Here is an 18,245-nt window from a genome sequence, read left to right as displayed (position 1 = left end):
TCAGGTAGCAAAAAATACTCAAAATGTTAGTCATGACTGTTAGAGAAATACAGATACATGAGTGAGATAGCTGAAAGGAAACTTGTTTGGTGAGAGGAATTAGAACATAAGAAAAACTACAAAAGAAATTGAGGAAAGCTAGTAAAGTGAGATGAAAACTTGTCTCTAGCTACTGAGCAAATTCAAAATGACATCCGTGGTCACAACGAAACAGACTTCACTTCTGTTTGTTCAAGGTGCTAGAAGTCAGGGCGGTAATACAGGTTTATCATACATAGGTTTTTGTGCCTGAGCAGTGGAAAACAAGAGTGAAGTGAATAGAGTTTTATTTATTTTAATATTAATGAAATAAAATAATAATAGTTCTTAAGCTATTTGCATGTTTTGTCTCATCAATATTTGCATAAAGTAAAAAGTATACACTTGAACCAACTATCAGTTCAGTTCAGTTCAGTCGCTCAGTCATGTCCGACTCTTTTCAACTCCATGGACTGCAGCACACCAGGCCTCCCTGTCCATCGCCAGCTCCCAGAGTTTGCTCAAACTCATGTCCATTGAGTCGGTGATGCCATCCAACCATGTCATCTCCAACCATCATCCCCTTCTCTTGCCTTCAATCTTTCCCAGCATCAACTATATAGAGAACCATATCTAGACCTCAACCAAAAATTATGAAACATTTGATGGTTTATACATGTCTAGAATATTTATTTTAGAGAAAGTGAAAATTCCGGGTGACATTTGATTTCTATGTTTATAAAGACTAGATTGAGAACAAAGCTAGTGACCTGTGAGGAAGGAAGTAGGAAAAAGAAGCAGCAAAACTAGAGTTAAAAGACTTGGGGACCTAGTCTTAGCCCATGATGAAGAAACCAAGACCCAGAAAGGGTAAGACTTCCTGCTCTTCCAGCAGATTGCAGCCTTTCCTGTGCTTCTCCTCACTGTCTTTTGCTGCTTCCATCCAACTGAACTGAGTGAAGAGTGAGCTGTGAGGCGGAAGGACCCTAGGGAGACAGGGCAGAAAACAGTGTCTAGGGCCAGTTTGGCATCAGGTTCATTTTGAGCCTATAAATTTGTGACAGAATTTAACATCTATAGACGTGAGATATAACCTCTCATAGCATCAGGGTCAAGCAGTTTCAAAGGCAGTTTCATCAGTTTCATCGCCAGGCTCCTCTGTCCATGGAATTTTCCCGGCAAGAATACTGGAGTGAGTTGCCATTCCCTTCTTCAGGGAATCTTCCCAACCCAGGGATTGAACCTGCGTCTTCTGTGCCTCCTGTGTTGACAAGCAGATTCTTTACCACTGAGCCACTCGGGAAGCCCCAATTTCACCAGTAGAGACCACTAACAACTTGAGTACTGGGGGACAGGGCATAATTAACAATGGTAATTCATGGAAAATACGTCTCCTTGACCTGATGTTTTGAACTTTACCCTTTAAATAAGCTCTTAATGGAGAATTTTGATGGGTCAAACAGTGGGGAAAAGGAGTTGCTTGTCAGCTAAGGAGACAAAAGAAATGCTTCAATATTGCCCTAAAATACATCTTCAAAGTGTGTGCTAGAACAATGGACACACACTATAATAGCAGGCAACAGCTAAGGCTGCTATTCTCAATAATCCTTACAGCTGAAACTCTAAACTTCAGTCAAAAAATGAGAGATCAGTAGCTGTAACTGTCACTGAAAACTCTGATCATTTCCACCATATTTGTAAACATTGAAAACAGTCACCTCAGCAGCAGCATTTCCAGATACCAAGAACCTGAATACATACACATCTTCAGGACACATGTGCAATGGCCTTTCTTTTTACTTCTCTGGATTGTCATTTAGTGAAGAAAACAAGTCTCACTCTAACATAAACTCATGTGGCAGTTTTTTACCCTTAGGTTGAGTTAAGTTAGAATTGGAAAACTGTAAAACTCCTTCCAAATGGCAACCCACTCCAGTATTTCTGCCTGGAGAATCTGAAGAACAGAGGAGCCTAGTGGGCTATATAGTCCATGGGGTTGCAAAGAGCAAGACACGACTGAGTGACTAAACAACAACAAAACTCTTTTCAGCCTGAAAAGTAGAGATTGTTTTTTAAACCTTCTTCTTTTTTTTAATATTAGTCCTTCACAGTATTGCATTCATTATGACTCCACTCTGAAAAACCTTGTCTTTGTTTTACTTGCCCATAATTTCTAAGAGCACGATCCTCCACTTTGTTCTGAAAGCAAACTCATGCACACAAGATATTTTAGTGTGTTTGACAGTACAAGGCACTGGGATAACCATTATAAAAGAAAAGAGGGCAGGACCCAAAGATAAGAAAATATTTAGACTCATGAAGTTATAAAAGCTTCTATGGGGAATAAACTATGCATATCTACAAATTTGGGTGGCTCAGTGGTAAAGAATCCACCTGCTGGTGTAGGAGATGCAAGAGACACGGTTTCGATCCCTAGGTTGGGAAGATCCCCTGTAGAAGAAAGTGGCACCCCACTCCAGTATTCTTCCCTGGGAAATCCCATGGATGGAGGAGCTTGGCTGGCTGCAGTCCATTGGGTCACAAAAGAGTCAGACATGATTCAGCGACTAAACAATTATCTCCTTGCAATTATTACGTCTATAACTTTAACAGAATGCAGTCTGTGATAAAGGCAAGCAAAGTCCTGTGTGCATTCACAGGAGAAGTTCCACTCCCAGCTTCCAGGAGGTAATCCTGGAAGGGATTGGGAGCAGTGTTTCACACAGGAAGTAAAATAACTAAGTAAGTATAGTGATTTTTGTAAATAGATTAACATTCTTGAAAAACTGTTTTAACGTCTTTTCTCACTCTTTAATAGATAAACTTTAACCAGTTTATGACCATGGTTTACAATTTCTTTCACGTTTAGTTTCTCAAAGACTCCTTCATTGATCTATTGGTTCTTTCTGACCTCTTTGACTTAACATGTCTTCAAAGAACAGAAATCAATTGGTTAATCACAGAATCAGATGACCACTACATTAAAGCAAAGACAAATTCTTAAGAGTAATCTTTCACTAGGCAAGGTATCACTGGGGAAAAAAATCAGTTCACTATATTATTTGGACTTCTGAGTAAAGGTTCTCGGCTCTGTTGCAATTTCCCCCTTGGGGCCCAGAGAGAGCCTTTAGTGTATCAGCCTTTAATAATCAGAGATCCTAGTCTAAGGGACTAGGATCAGTCCATGGGGAGTAAGATAAGGGGAATGGTGAAACATACACACACATACAGACACACACACACAAGAAAGTAGATGGGCAAGAAAATAATTTTGTCCTTTATGTATTGAATTTAACCTTCTTGAATCACTCTATGTAATCAATATTTTTTTTAATTTCCTCAATATTCAGTCTTTCATCCAATTATGAAATTTCCTTTACCTTCATATCATTAAGAAGAGTTTTTCATTCCTTTCATTCATTTATCTGTCAAATACTAAATAATGCCATTAAGCAATATTAGGTGTGGTTCCAGCCATGAGAGGCTATATCCTTGTAGGAATAGATGCATAATAAATAGCTTACCTACTTACCCCAAACAAATAAAGTATATGATTTCAGGTGCTGATAGGTAATATAAAAAACAAAAACATGGAAAAGATGAGGCCAGGCAGGTAGACAGACTCAGTTCCTATAGGGCCTTTGGTAAGGCGTTTAGATTTTACTTTATTTGTAGTGGAAGGTTTTAAGCAATGAATGGTAATTATCACACTAATGATTTAAAAGGTTGATTCCGGCTGTTGTGTGACTGCCTATGGATAAGAGTAGAAGCTGGGAGATCATTTAGGAGGAGGCTGCAGGAGTATGGATAAAGAATGATGATGGCCCTAACTAGCATGGTAGCAATGACCAGAATTGAAATATATTTTCATTATAGAGCCACCAAGGCTTATTGGTAGAATGAAAGAGGAATGGGGATTTTCATAAAATGAAAAAAAAGAATCAGACATGATTCCTAAGTATGGACCTGAGCAATAAGGTGAATAGAATTCCTTTGCAGAGGAATTTTAGTTGCTTCTTAATATATGTGTATTAGTTCATGTCTCCCATTTTCTAGCACATGTATGTGTGCCCAGATAATGAAGTGGTTCGATGATGAAGAGTTCAAGTGTTATTCAGGGAGAAACCTGTGGATGACACCCACATTTTTATGCCTTCCAAAATCATATATCCAATCACATATTTGTTGTCTCCCCTAGCTCAGTTGACAAAGAATCCACCTGCAATGCAGAAGACCCCGGTTTGATTCCTGGGTGGGGAAGATCTCCTGGAGAAGGGAAAGACTACCCACTCCAGTATTCTTGGGCTTCTCTTATGGCTCAGCTGGTAAAAAAAAAAAAAAATCCACCTGCAATGCAGGTGATCTGGTTTCAATCCCTGGATTGGGAAGATCTCCTGGAGAAGGGAAAGGCTACCCACTTCAGTATTCTGGCCTGGAGAATCCAGGGGTCACAAAGAGTTGGACACGACTGAGTGACATTCACTGTCACTTGGATATCTAAGAGCCATTGTAAGAGATGTCACTGCTGCCACCCTAGTCCAAGTCTTAGACAAACACAACAGCCTCTGAACAGGTCTACCTGGTCTTGAAATTTTCCCAGTTCTTCTCTATATAACAGCCTAAGGAATCTTAAAATCACGGCTTGCTTTCCTACTTAAAATCTTCCAATGGCTTTCCATTGTGTCTAGGATAAAATCTGTCTGCCTTGCACGCTAAGATCCTAGGACCTCTGGCTCTTTCACTCTCCCTAGCCTCAGTGTTTACTCCTTTCCAGTCTCATTCTTTGTGCCTTTCTGTCTGCTCCAAGAAAAGTGCCCAGCTCTTTATCTCCTCGTTGTTTCTCCACAGTCCTTCATCTACCCCAAATGCTCTTTCTGTAGCCCTTCACACGATGGCCTCCTTCTCATTTTTCAGGTCATTTATCTCCTCAGAAAAGCTGTCCCTGACCACACTCTATAAATGGATACCCTCAAGACCCTACAGCATTACCCTACTTGAATTTCTTTGTGTAGTGCTTAGGCCTCACTGAACTTACTTTTATTCTCCATCGTCTTTCTCCTCCCTAAATGCTCATCACTATATTCCTAATACCTAAAACAATGTTGGCACATAGCTGGCACCCAACAGGATTTTGTTGACTCCATGAATTCACATTTTATGCAAAATTTTGATAGGAATGATTGGATTGAAGCCAGGTACAAAGTATGAAGAAATGAGGACATATGTCACATGCATTGGCCAACACAGCATGTGATAGTGAAGGAGGAATCAGAACAGGTTCCATCTTGAAAGCAGGACTCCATCTTGGGCTGGACTGTGGACTCTGAGCTATACGCCCAGTATCTATGGAAACGACATACCAACTGGAAAACCAGGCCTCCTTCTCGCTAAAAGAATACCCTAACTATCTGTTGTAACCAAATAGAATCGTACATTCTATTATGCTTATTGAGGCATGACCACAGGCCTATTGATAATTATCCACTGTTAACTACCTAGGCTTAAGGCATATGAATCACGGGTTAACTGATTGTCAGGGAATTTGGGGAGGTAGGTTTGTGTACATACACTTAGTGTATATAAGGTTTTCACAAAAACTGGCCGGGGTCCTTGGCTAAGAGGAGACTCTCCCTTGGGCCCGCTGGTGTAAGAAACTGCACTCCACTATCTGCATTGTCCTTCTGAATGAGTTTGTTTCCCGAAACACATGGCTACAACAATAGCAAACCAGAAATGTTAGAACTGTCATCAAACTTTAGGGAAAACACAAAAAGGAAGGCAACACCCAAGTCAGAATTAGCACAAACTGTAAAACTCTATGTGTGCTACAAAATGTACTCATCTACATACAACCTAGAACAGTGTCTGGCACATCATTAGGCCCTCAGCAAATTTTCGCAGAGTAAATGAAATAAATGAATACCTATGATCTAAAAGCATGCACATGATTAAGCCAAAGGCAAAGCCAAAATGATTAAACTTTAACTAATGGGGATATTTTGATTCCAAAATAGTTGTTCTGCTAAGGGAGGGGGAAATACAGTTTCACTGAGGCAGCCCCACGTTAAGTAGAACTAGCTTTCATATAATAACAGTGGAAGCAGAGAGGAGACACCCCCTCCCCTCTTCTTGCTAGATGTGGGGCCATCTCAGCCCATTCATCTCACCTGCTCTGTGCCTCACTCCACCAACTTAGGACCAGCTCCACTGGACCAGCCAGATAAGGTGACTGAATAAGTATTACTCCCACTTACTCAAATAACTGGTGAACATTCAATGTGATAATGCTGCATTAACTTCATGTTTCTTGTCACTTTTATTCTTACTAGACAGTACAAACTGAGTTATTAACCAAAGCGGCAAATGTTTTGATTAAAATGACTATTTACATTAATATTTTTTTTAACACATAGTCTATTTGGGGATTAATCAAATTCAATTTGCTTTATTTTCTATTTTGAAAAATGCTGTACAGAAAAAACAAGGGAAAATGGACACCTTTGTTTTTAATGGAAATAAGATAGCTCTTTTAGGAAAGAGCAAACTAAACTAACACCACATTTTAAAAAGGTGTATTTAAATATCAGAAAAGTTTCAAAAGAAAGTGAACAATCCTTACAAGTGATTAATAATATCAAGATAAGTGAAATAGGTGAGGAAGATTAGAGGTATAATATCTTTATACGACAACAAAGGTGGTCAAAAAGTAGAAACTAACAGTTGTAATATAAATAAGCACCGCAGATGTAACATGTAATTAACGCCACTGTATGTTGTATATGAAAGTTGTTAAAAGAGTAAATCCTTATAGTTCCCATTACAAGGAAAAAATATGTTTTCTTTTTCTGCTATTTTATATCTGTCTGCAATGAGAAGTACTCACTAAACTTATTGTGGGAATCATCTTATAATGTATGTAAGTGAAATCATTATGCTGTACACTTGAAACTTATGGAGTGCTCTATGTCAATAATACTGCAGTAAAATTGATAGAAAAAATATTAATAAAAGCAATCAATCTCTGATAAAAAAGCAAAAAAGTAATGATAATATAATACCACTACCAGGAATAATATATCCAAATAGATTCTTACCAAGCCACCACCAATGACAGCTATATTTTTCCTTTGAATATCAGAAGAATCCATCACTGCTGAAGTGTTTTTCATAGCTGTTGCAGCTCTTGTCGTAGAGAAAACTGTCTCCTATACGCTGACTTCCCTTGGTCGGTCTTTGCCTGAAGCCCTGCATTTGTGAGCCAGCAACAGCATTTGAGCAGGGCTGTTTCTCCTTGAACTTAGAAAGTAGCATTTAACCCATTAGTTGCCGGAAGGACAATCAGCTCAACTTTAGGAAAAAGGGAATTCGTTGCAATAGCTAAATTTTGAAAAATCCAGCCACGTGAAGACTGAACACTCTCCTATGTGTAAGACACAATTTTTAAAGCACAAGTTTTGTGGCTTTTCTTCTTCCTTTTTTATAGTATGTATTCTTAGTTTCATTTTCAACCATGACTAACCCATGAATGAAACTTCCCTGATCTGGTGTCCCAGAGTATGGCGTGGTTTCCCAATTGTTCTGTGGATTATTCTTGTTATTAAGACTGGTCAGGAATTTTACCTAAAGGATTGTCTTTAACTGACTCTACCACGGAAAACATTTTTCATACTCTGAATATTCTCCTGAGCAAGATTTTGAATTACAAAACTGACAATACTTCCTTTTTTGTATCAAATGCTAGAAACGTTAGAATCTAATTTGTGTATTAATCCTAGGGGAAATGGTTAATATTATGCTTTTTGTAAATTCATTCATTGCTTCATACTGTCTCTTCAGTTCTTTGTTTTCTTTCGCTCTGTTTTAAATGTATATTTTAAATTTCTGTGCATATTTTTGAATTGGAGGGTTTTTTAAAAAAACAGAACATGACAGGTAAAATAAAGTAAGAATGTAAATGAAGATGCTGCTTAACTTCCTGGTGAGAGCAGGGAGACTTCAGACTGGTTTTTCTCTGATGAGGAACTAGAGTTCACCATCATTCGATAGTGACCTCTTGTGGATAAGTATAATCAGTGTTGTTGTTGGGAATTTTTTTTCTTTTTTTTTTTAGGAATTTTTATTTATTTATTTAAAATAGTTAATGAGCTTCCCATGTAGCAGTGGTAAAGAATCCGCCTGCAATGCAGGAGATATAGAAAACAGGAGTTTGATCCCTGGGTTGGGAAGATCCCCTAGAGTAGGAAATGGCAACCCACTCCAGTATTCTTGCCTGGAAAATTCCATGAACAGAGGACCCAGGCAGGATACAGTCCATGGGGTTGCAAAGAGTGGCAGGATAGAGTTCATGGGTCACAAAGAGTGAGACATGACTGAGCACACACACACACACACAGTATAGCTAATACATTTACATGGTGTGAATTACAAAAAGTACAAAAGGGTATACAATGAATAGACGTTTTTCTTCTAATCTTGTCCCTTGGCCACCTATTTTTCCTGAGATAACCACTGTTTTTTATTCCCTCTTCTTTTATGAATACCTGCTTTCTCTCTCTCTCTGTCCCTCCCTCATACCTCCTTCCTTTTTTTTCATAAATAGTAGCCAATTTTATACACTTTTCCACACTCCAGGTTTTCATTTACAACATAAACTCAAGAATTATTTAATGTCAGTATACAGAGAACTGTTTCATTTGTTTTTTAACATTGTGGAATACAACACCAAAAACTAAAGCACGTAAAACCCAAGTATACAGTCCAATAACTTATTGTAAAGCAAGTACTCATGTATTTACCACTCAGGCTATGAAAAAAAAAAAATTGCCAGGGCCCCAAAAGTCTACACATGTCCATTGCCAAAAGTCTCTTCACAGAGGTAATCGCCGTTCATACAAGCAACCTTATAATCCTTTAGTTTTGGACTTCCCTGGTGGTTCAGAGGTTAAGAATCTGCCTGCCATGCAGGGGACACGGGTTCAATCCCCGGTCCGGGAAGATTCCACATGCCTCAGGGCAACTAAGCCCATGTACCACAGCTACTGAGTCTGCACTCTAGAGCCCACTAGCCGCAACTACTGAGGCCACACGCTGCAACTACTGAAGCCTGCACGCCCTAGAGCCTGTGATCTGCAACAGGAGAAGCCACCGCAATGAGAAGCATGTACACGGCAACTAGAAAGTAGCCCCTGCTCACTGCAACTAGAGAAAAGTCCGTGCACAGCAACAAAGACCCAGGGCAGCCAAAAATAAATAAATAAACGTTAGTTTCGTTTTGCCTCTTTGCCTCTTTTTAAGCTTTACTGTAATGAATTTATGCTGGTTTTTTTTTTTCTTTGAAATTTGCTTCTTTTCCTCAATATTTTACTAATCTGTTATTCCAAGGTGTTCTAATTCACTTGTTTTCATTTATCCATTCTATTGCTGATGGACATTTGGGTGTTCCCAGTTTTTCAATATTGGGTGGCCAGAAACCTTGTTAGAGCTTTTCCATAAGTCGTTACAGAAAAACCCAAACGAACTTTATGGCCAACCCAATATTTTGAATAATGCTGCTATGATCAACCTTGGATATATTAGTACAATGTGGTGCACATACATAAGAACATGTATATTAGTACACTGTAGTACACACACATGAGCATGTATATTAGTACACTGTAGTACACACACACATGAGCATGTATATTAGTACACTGTAGTACACACACATGAGCATGTATTTTAACACAACGTAGTGTGCACACATATGAACTTGTATATTAGTACAGTGTAGTGTGCATACACATGAGCATGTATATTAGTACAGTGTAGTGTGCATACATATGAGCTTGTATATTAGTACAAAGTAGTTCACATACATATGAGCATGTATTTTAGTACAACATAGTGTGCATACATATGAGCTTGTATATTAGTACACTGTAGTGTGCATACATATGAGCTTGTATATTAGTACGCTGTAGTGTGCATACATATGAGCTTGTATATTAGTACAGTGTAGCGCACACACATATGAGCATGTATAGGAACTATATACTGGTTATGCTTATTTTTAACTTTCTGAAAGAAAGTTATGTTCCAAAGCATTTTACTTTTACTTGACAGTGTACAGAAATTTTTCTTCTGCTACCTCCTCATCAACATGTATATTGTTGGTACATCCAGTACTTGCTGGTGGATGTGTACTCTATCCCACTATCATTTTCATTTGCATTCTTTGATTATAAATAAAGGTAGGCACCTCATTCACATTTGCTTTTCTTCCTCTGTGTACTGCTCAATTTTCATTTGGGTTGTCTATTTTTTTAACTGACACTGGATATGAGTTTTATTCTTTATATATATTGCAAATAACTTCTTCCACTCTCTGGCTTGCCTTTTTGCTTTCTTAGTGATGCCTTTTGATGAAAGATATTCTGAATTTTAGCATATCAAATGTACCAACCTTTTCCTCTATAGGTTTGTTTTGATGGTTATTTATTTGGGTTTAGGAAGTCATGTTACCTAATTTACGTATGACTATTTTAAACTGAGTGCTCAAAACTATATTAAAAAAAAAAAACTGTGGGAGGGAAATCAAGAAGGCATAACAGAAGGATGTAGATCTTATCACTTCCCACGAAAGCATCAAAAATACATCTACATGTGGAACAATTCTCACAGAATCCCTACTGAATGCTGGCAGAGGAGCTCATACAACCAAAGCTACAAGACAGGTTACAGTGTAACTAGGTAGGATGAAAGAAAGAAGCAAAGGATTGGTAGGGAACCAGCATCCCCAAAGGGGAGCTGTGAAAGAGGGAAGTTTCCCTTACCTTAGGAACACCCTTCAGAGGCTGAGATGACAGGATAGATTGGGAGCTTCAGAGGCTCAGAGCAGAGCGTAGCCGCCAGACTGTCACAGGCAGAAAGGAGAAAGACAAGCACAGTCCTGGCCACCCCGCTGCGCTCCCCAGTCCGAGGTGCAAGTCTGCTGGTGTGCTTGAGCTGGGTGCTAAAATCTGAGCTTCAGCAGACAGACCAGGGGAGAGGACTGGGGATTGCTCCATGGAAACAGCTTCAAGGGGCTGGAGTATAGGCCAAGAAGCAACCAAGGGTGTAGACGGGCCAGGCCCTGGTCCATCAGAGAAGCCCTATCGTTAACACAAGCATAAAAGGAGGGACATGGCCCCACCATAACAGCCTCACTTTCAGCATGCTCACTGAAAGCAAGGCTCCAGTGTGCAAGCAATGGTGGGTTGTCCACAAGCAGAGGCCGGGCTGAAATCTGAGCCTACGCCCAGGGGCTGCATAATTTAGGAAGAAGGACTGACTGAAATCTGAGCCATGGCCCAGAAGCTGTGATCCAGATTTACACTATCAGTGGCCAATTTGGGAGCTCAGTATCTGATGAACTTCCGAGTGGGTTATTAGTGCTCCCACAGCTGGGGTGGGTCCCATGGTAGCAGCTGCGGTCTTTGTGGGTGGGCACCTGCAGAGGCGGGGCTGGGACTGAAATGATTCCGTAGTCCCCATAGCAGATGTAAGTGCACAACTATAGTGGTCCCAAAGCATGACTACAGGGAATCTGTACTGATGAATCTGCACTGGCCACTTTGTGAGCACAGTGCCTGAAGGACACCCAGGCCAATCACCTGCATTCCCCTGATAGAGATGGGTCTGAGGGCAGTGTCAAAAACCAACCGTGTACTTTGCGAGCCCGCACAATGGGTGACAGATGACACCAGAGTGTACACTTCATGGGGGACAGCTCCTGTGAAGGGATACCCAGTGGCTCTTCTACTGGAAGAGAAAGTCAGTTTCCCAAGACAATAGAAATGAAACACAAAAATAAAGGAACGTGATCAAACCAAACTTTAGAGCTTTTGCACGGCAAAGGAAATGAAGCGATAGGGAATATGAGAAAGTATTTGCAAACAATGTGACCAACAAGGGCTTAATTTCCAAAACATTCAAACAGCTCATAATGGGTTGGCCAGAAAGTTAGCAAATACAAACTACTATATATAAAATAGATAAACAGTAAGTTCCTACTGTGTAGCACAGGGAACTATCTGCAATATCCTATAAAAATCCAGTAGTGGAAAATAGTACAAAAAGTAATAGACATATGTATAACTGAATCACTTTGCTATACACTAGAAACTAACATTACATTGTAAATGGTTATACTTCAAAAAAAAAAAAGAAATGACTTGAAAAAAAGAAAAAAGACTGCAGTAGTTTGAGGCTTAAGCTAGCAGTACATTAACTTAGACGGTTTTTATTTTTGCTTCTGCCTTGTGCCTGTAGATGATTTCACACTCATTTGGTGTGTAGAATTAGCAAGGTCTGTCTGTTTCTAAAATGGTTGTTCCATTGGTGTCTGCATGTCCCATATGACACTAAACAAGTGATCTTCATCTTTATGCTCTCTTTCAGCCTAGGAATTGAATAACTTTTTTCCATAACATGTCATGTGCTTATTTTGAATGTTATTTATCTGAAAGACAAATCCTATGGAAGTATTCATTGGCAGTTTAGTCACAGATAAAATAGCCTGAAATTTACATATAATTGTCTGCTTGATAACTGCAAACTTTTTCTCTTCTACTCAAAAAGTACATCTGATAGGATATTATTACCCGAGTAACATTCTGTCTGCTTCAGTTATTTTTAAAAAGTTTTTAAAAATTTCAAACCCTGACTCTATATATGACATTGTTGACCCACTCCACAAATGATCTAGTTAAAACAATGTGTTAACACATTAAGATTGACTATGAGGATCAACATTATGAGTGGATCAAACTTACCAGGTCTGAGCCAAAGAACCATACATCAAGAAAGTAGATTATGTAAGAGATTAATAATGAATCATGTGGTTCTATGCAATCTACAACAAAGGCTAGTGGACTGATAGGCAATGATCATTATTACTTTAATTACTGTACTGACAAGATTCTGGTCTTATTTCAGTTCACTCTCAGTAGAATAGGTAAAACTATTTTGTATTATTGCCTCCCAGGAATTTCCTCAGTCCCCATATCAGGGAGAATCAATATTACTGTTTCTCCAATTAGGTGACAATTTTCAAGACTCATCTTGCCTTTCCTTTTCTTTTTTTGAAAATACAAATCTAAATGAAATTTGAATTATAAAGTAGCTACATTTTATAAGACCTGAATAATGTGGATTTGATGTTCTTTGGGTTGGAGGAGATTGAAAGAGAAAATTAACTTTTTGTATTAGGTTTGACAGGAGAAAACAGATCTGAGTAGAATAACATAGTCAATAACTTTATAAATTGAAGGATAGCATGAGGTCCCTGGGTGTCTGTGAGAGAAAGGGCACCAAAAGCTTGTAAAAAGTTTAACTATTACAAAGCTACAATTTCAACCTTGGCTACTTGTCTTTCTAGTCTTCCTAAAAATCTAGTAGAAAGAGTTGCTTCAGGGAACGGGGATCAGAATGGGGAACACATGTAAATCCATGGCTGATTCATGTCAATGTATGGCAAAAACCACTACAATATTGTAAAGTAATTAGCCTCCAACTAATAAAAATAAATGAAAAAAAAAAGAGTTGCTTCAGAGGGGCTTCAGGAAAGTTAAAGATGACCACATTCCTTTTCTCTGGAAGATTTTTTTGAGGAAAAAAAGAAATTAATAAATTTGTTTTCCTCCTCCTCTGAGCCTGAAGAATGTGAGGCTGTGGGATAAGGAATTTATGGGGTAACTATTGTGTCAGGAGCAGCTGCATTTCACCCTCATTGGGATTTGATTATTTGTTAATCCTTTAATCAGGTCCTTTTCCAACAGAATGGCTCCAAGAGGGGCATACTGTAAAGTATGTTTACTTTACAGGAGACACTGAATATTTTCATGTTTCTCTACATTTAAGTTTTTTAAAATCTGCATTATTGGGAGTAATAAAAGTTTATAAAAATTAAAATTTAGTAGAGATTAATTAGTACAATATTCGCTCTGTTTTCATCATTGCTAAACTGTTGAAGTTGAAAGAATATGGTCTCACTTTGTTTGATGAACTCTGCTTGCTCAATAATTGTTTATTCATTTCACCAGGTCTTTGGCACTTGCAGCTCTGTTTTCTGTTATCTTTGCAGGGCTGGCTCTGAGTGTTTAGGTCCGAAAAGAAAAAAGGTGTAGGGAATGAATGTGCTTAGTCACTACAGTCGTGTCCGACTCTTTGTGACCCAGTGGACGGTAACTGCCAGGCTCCTCTCTCCATGGAATTCTTTAGGCAAGATTACTGGAGTGGATAGCCACTCCAGGGGATCTTCCTGACACAGGGATCGAACCCGTGTCTCCAGCATTGCAAGCAGATTCTTTACCACTGAGCCACTGGGGAAGCCCAGGGATGAATAGAAACGGAAATAAATATTAAATTAAGAATGGATCTAATACTCTATAAAGTGCAATAAATGTAGGTGTGTGGTTAACTCAACACTTTCTACTTGAGGTCGCTAAAAAGACTTTTTTTTTAAAACAGGAGAAAAAGGAAAGATCATCTAAGACAGAGCTCTGAGGCACTTCCTCATCTTCCAGTGAAGAGCTAACAAAGAATAGTTATGAAGGAATAACTAGAGGGAGATTCAATGTTGCAAGATCAGGAAAGAGATTTCCAAAGGGGAGGCGAGTCAATGGAATCACTGATGCAGAAAATATAGGATATTGTCTATCGGATTTGTGTTGCAGCAAAAAAGAAATGAAGTTTTTCCTCTCTTGAGAACAAGTAAAGAGAACAAAGAACAGGAAAAATGAGCCTGAAAGAGTTGATCAATCTTAGTTTTTCAACTTACTAATCTGCAGTGTCGGTAACTAGATTTGTCCTTCACAAAGTTACCCTATCACCCCCCGCCACACTGTGTAAATTATATCCTGCACCTGGTGTTTATTCTCCCTGAACTCTTTTGCAACAACAACAAAAAAACAAACCTTATAGCTGTTTGTATTTCAGAAAGAGGGTTGCAGGTCAATAATCCAGAGACAAATGAACACAGCTGACGCCAGCTGAGACTGTTTTGAAACAATGCAGAAAGAAGGATGTAAGACCTTCATTAGTTTGAGTCTTATCATTAATCTACCCCAATGAGTCCCAGTCTATATAGCCTCTTTTAATCCCCCTAGGTGAGTGGGGCAGAGTTCTTGAACTGTTAGTCTCCTGTGTTCTCCCACTTGCCTGGCAAAAGGAATAAAGCCACACTTTCTATTTCTGTCAAACTCTGTCTGCTTATTTCTATTCAGCATCAATGGACAGGGAGTCAGGGTTTTGACAGCATTTGTAACTTGGTGGTCCTTGGTGAACCTAACAAGAGCAGTATCAGTGGGGTAACGTGAACTGAAGGTCAGTCAGTCAGTTCAGTCACTCAGTTGTGTCCGACTCTTTGCACCCCATGAATCGCAGCACGCCAGTCCTCGCTGTCCATCACAAACTCCCGGAGTTTGCTCAAACTCATGCCCATCGAGTCGGTGATGCCATCCACCCATCTCATCCTCTGTCGTCCCCTTCTCCTCCTGCCCCCAATCCCTCCCAGCATCAGGGTCTTTTCCAACGAATCAACTCTTCGCACGAGGTGGCCAAAGTATTGGAGTTTCAGCTTCAGCATCAATCCTTCCAATGAACACCCAAGACTGATCTCCTTTAAGATGGACTGGTTGGAACTGAAGGTAGACTGTAGTAAACTGATGAGAAAATGAGAGGAGAAGAATGAAGATGGTGAGCGAATATGCCCTAGGAATGGAGAGGTAGTTGAAGCAGAATGCAAAGTTGAGGCAGTTTCATTTTGCTTTGTTTTTAAACATGGGAGATAATACAGAAAATTTACAGTATTCATTTACGGCAATGGTTCAAGAAAGAGAGATAAACTGTTACCAAATCCCAGTCCCCTCTGCTTGCTACTCTACAGGCGAATAAATCTGAGAGACCAGGTGTTGAGGCAAGAAATAGGACTTTATTCAGAAAGCCAGCTGACCAAGAAGATTGCAGACTAATGTCTCAAAATAACCATCTTATTGCGGTATAGATGACAGGTTCTTTTATAGAACAGAGATGGGGGCGAGGAAGGAGGTGAGGTGAGGAGGTAGAGTGTAAAAGGCCATTAATCTTACAAATATCTCCTGGAATGGCAAGCCTCAGGGAGGAGATGAGTTAATTTCTTCCTTTCTGGGAGACAGCAATAGGTGGACACGGTCCTGAACAAAGGCATTTTGGTTAAACATTCAGGCAGAGGAGCAGGGTTCCCCAAGGCCGGCCATTAGGTATGAACAGTGTCTTTTTAGAGATCAAAAGCAATGGGAAGCAAGGTTAAAGTAAAAGAAACAGATCCGACATGAAGTCAGTTCTTCCCTGTAACAAAAGTGATGATGTAGGAAGAAGAGTGTCAGTAGGTTGGCTTTATTGTGTACAGGCAAGCAGACCCAAGTTTGCTTTGGTAAAAGTTTTACAGTTATGTGAGTTCATCTGGGGTGGATATCCAAGAATGCTCACTCACATGGCTGAGAATTGATGGTAAGTGTCAGCTGGGAGCTCTGCTAAGCTGTTGACTAGAATGCCTGCTTGTATAGCACAACTGTTTCAGGGCAGTCACAGTTTTTACTGGTGAATGACTTAGCACGGAGTAGTTGTCTCAAGAGAATCACAGGGAAGTAGCACAGGCTTTTCTGACCTACTTTCAGCAGTCACTTTTCTCAGATTCTATTGGCTATCAGTGAGTCATAAGACCTGCCTATTGAAGGAGACAATACCATTTAGACTCACGTGTGAAAAAGTCACACTGAGAAAAAGCAAATGGGATGGCAGATATTGTTGTTGGAAAATAAACTTTGCCATACACATTTTTAAAATTATTTTTAATCATTCTTCAGTGTCGTGTTCCATTTCCTGAGGAATATTAATAATGATACAAAAAACAAACCCCACAATGTGTGTGCAAAATAATAAAGATTGTGGGCTAGTTGGATGATCTTGGGCAACAATTTTCTTTTCTATAAGTATGAATAATAATAGGACCTACCTCATAAGGTTGTTCTGAGTGTTAAAAGATTTTATAACATATAACATCTAGAAAATTTTCTAAATCATAACATGTATCAGTAGGTGATTGCTGCTGCTGCTGCTAAGTCACGTCAGTCTGTGTCCCACTCTGTGCGACCCCATAGACGGCAGCCCACCAGGCTCCGCCGTCCCTGGGATTCTCCAGGCAAGAACACTGGAGTGGGTTGCCATTGCCTTCTCCAGTGCATGAAAGTGAAAAGTGAAAGTGAAGTCTAAAAGAGATTAAAACAGCCCATTTACAAAACATCTGTCAGTTAACATTAAGTCAAACTGTATCATGGAAACAGAAGATATCCTCAAAATAAAAAAGAATTATCTAAAATAAAATGAGAAACATATATCAGGCAAATAATAAGTAATATAAAACTGGCATAGAAATCAATATTTTAAAAAAATTCTAAATAACAGGTAACAGAAATAGTGATGCTACCCAATGAAGAGAGACAACCTATAAAGAAATCATTGAAGCATTGTATATAGTAGCAAAAAATTACTGTTCATTAAGGAACTGCATAAAAAGCTTTATATTCATTCAATGAAATATTGTTAAAAAGATTATTAAGAAATTGTGATAATATGTGCTAAATACAAGGCATGGAATACTATTAAGTAAAAAGATAATGGCTAGATGTTAAAAATAGAATTCAGGTATAGAACAGGTATATTCAGGTTAAATTTTTAAAAGCTTTGTTTGCATACCAATATGCAAACCAAAAAAATACACTGGTGAGTATGACATCAAAATAAGAATAGTTTCTCCAGAGATGTGGAAGAAAATGCCACTCCACTATTTGTAATTTATTTTATTTTACAAAGAGTATGAATTAACATCAAAATGTTAGCATTTCCTAGGGAAGGATAGTAACTTTAAGTGCTTATTTCTGTAGCTTTCGTCAAACGGATGACAAAACTAACAACACTCTCCTCATACTAAACTTTGGTGTGTTGTCTTTTTGTTTAGTATGGTGGAAAGCATAAACACATGGGGTGGATGGTTCATTGTTTTCTAAAACCATTCCACTATCTTTTATCCTGACCTTCTAACTTCTAAATAAATCTTCATCTATTTGAAGGAAGGAGAAGATACTGAAACACAAAAAGTTGGTGGTGGTGGGTTTCTGCAACGTTTCAATGTTTAGATGGTAGTTCAACTATTACCCTCGCTCATTTAA

The 18,245-nt window shown here is 38.9% G+C and overlaps 1 protein-coding gene across 1 annotated transcript in view; it reads right to left on the bottom strand.

The window, feature by feature from the left end:
- The window catches only part of KMO (kynurenine 3-monooxygenase), a 63,837-nt gene extending 56,418 nt beyond the window's left edge, over positions 1–7,419 (bottom strand). Inside the window, 1 exon segment of the mRNA XM_043485382.1 lies at positions 7,113–7,419. Coding sequence (XP_043341317.1) covers positions 7,113–7,187 — 75 coding nt within the window. The 5' untranslated portion in view covers positions 7,188–7,419.
- Positions 7,420–18,245: the final 10,826 nt, after the last annotated feature.

The sequence above is a fragment of the Cervus canadensis genome, chromosome 13 (assembly GCF_019320065.1).
Source record: "Cervus canadensis isolate Bull #8, Minnesota chromosome 13, ASM1932006v1, whole genome shotgun sequence".
NCBI classification, from domain to species: Eukaryota; Metazoa; Chordata; class Mammalia; order Artiodactyla; family Cervidae; genus Cervus; species Cervus canadensis.
This window is presented reverse-complemented; position numbering and strand designations above follow the sequence as displayed.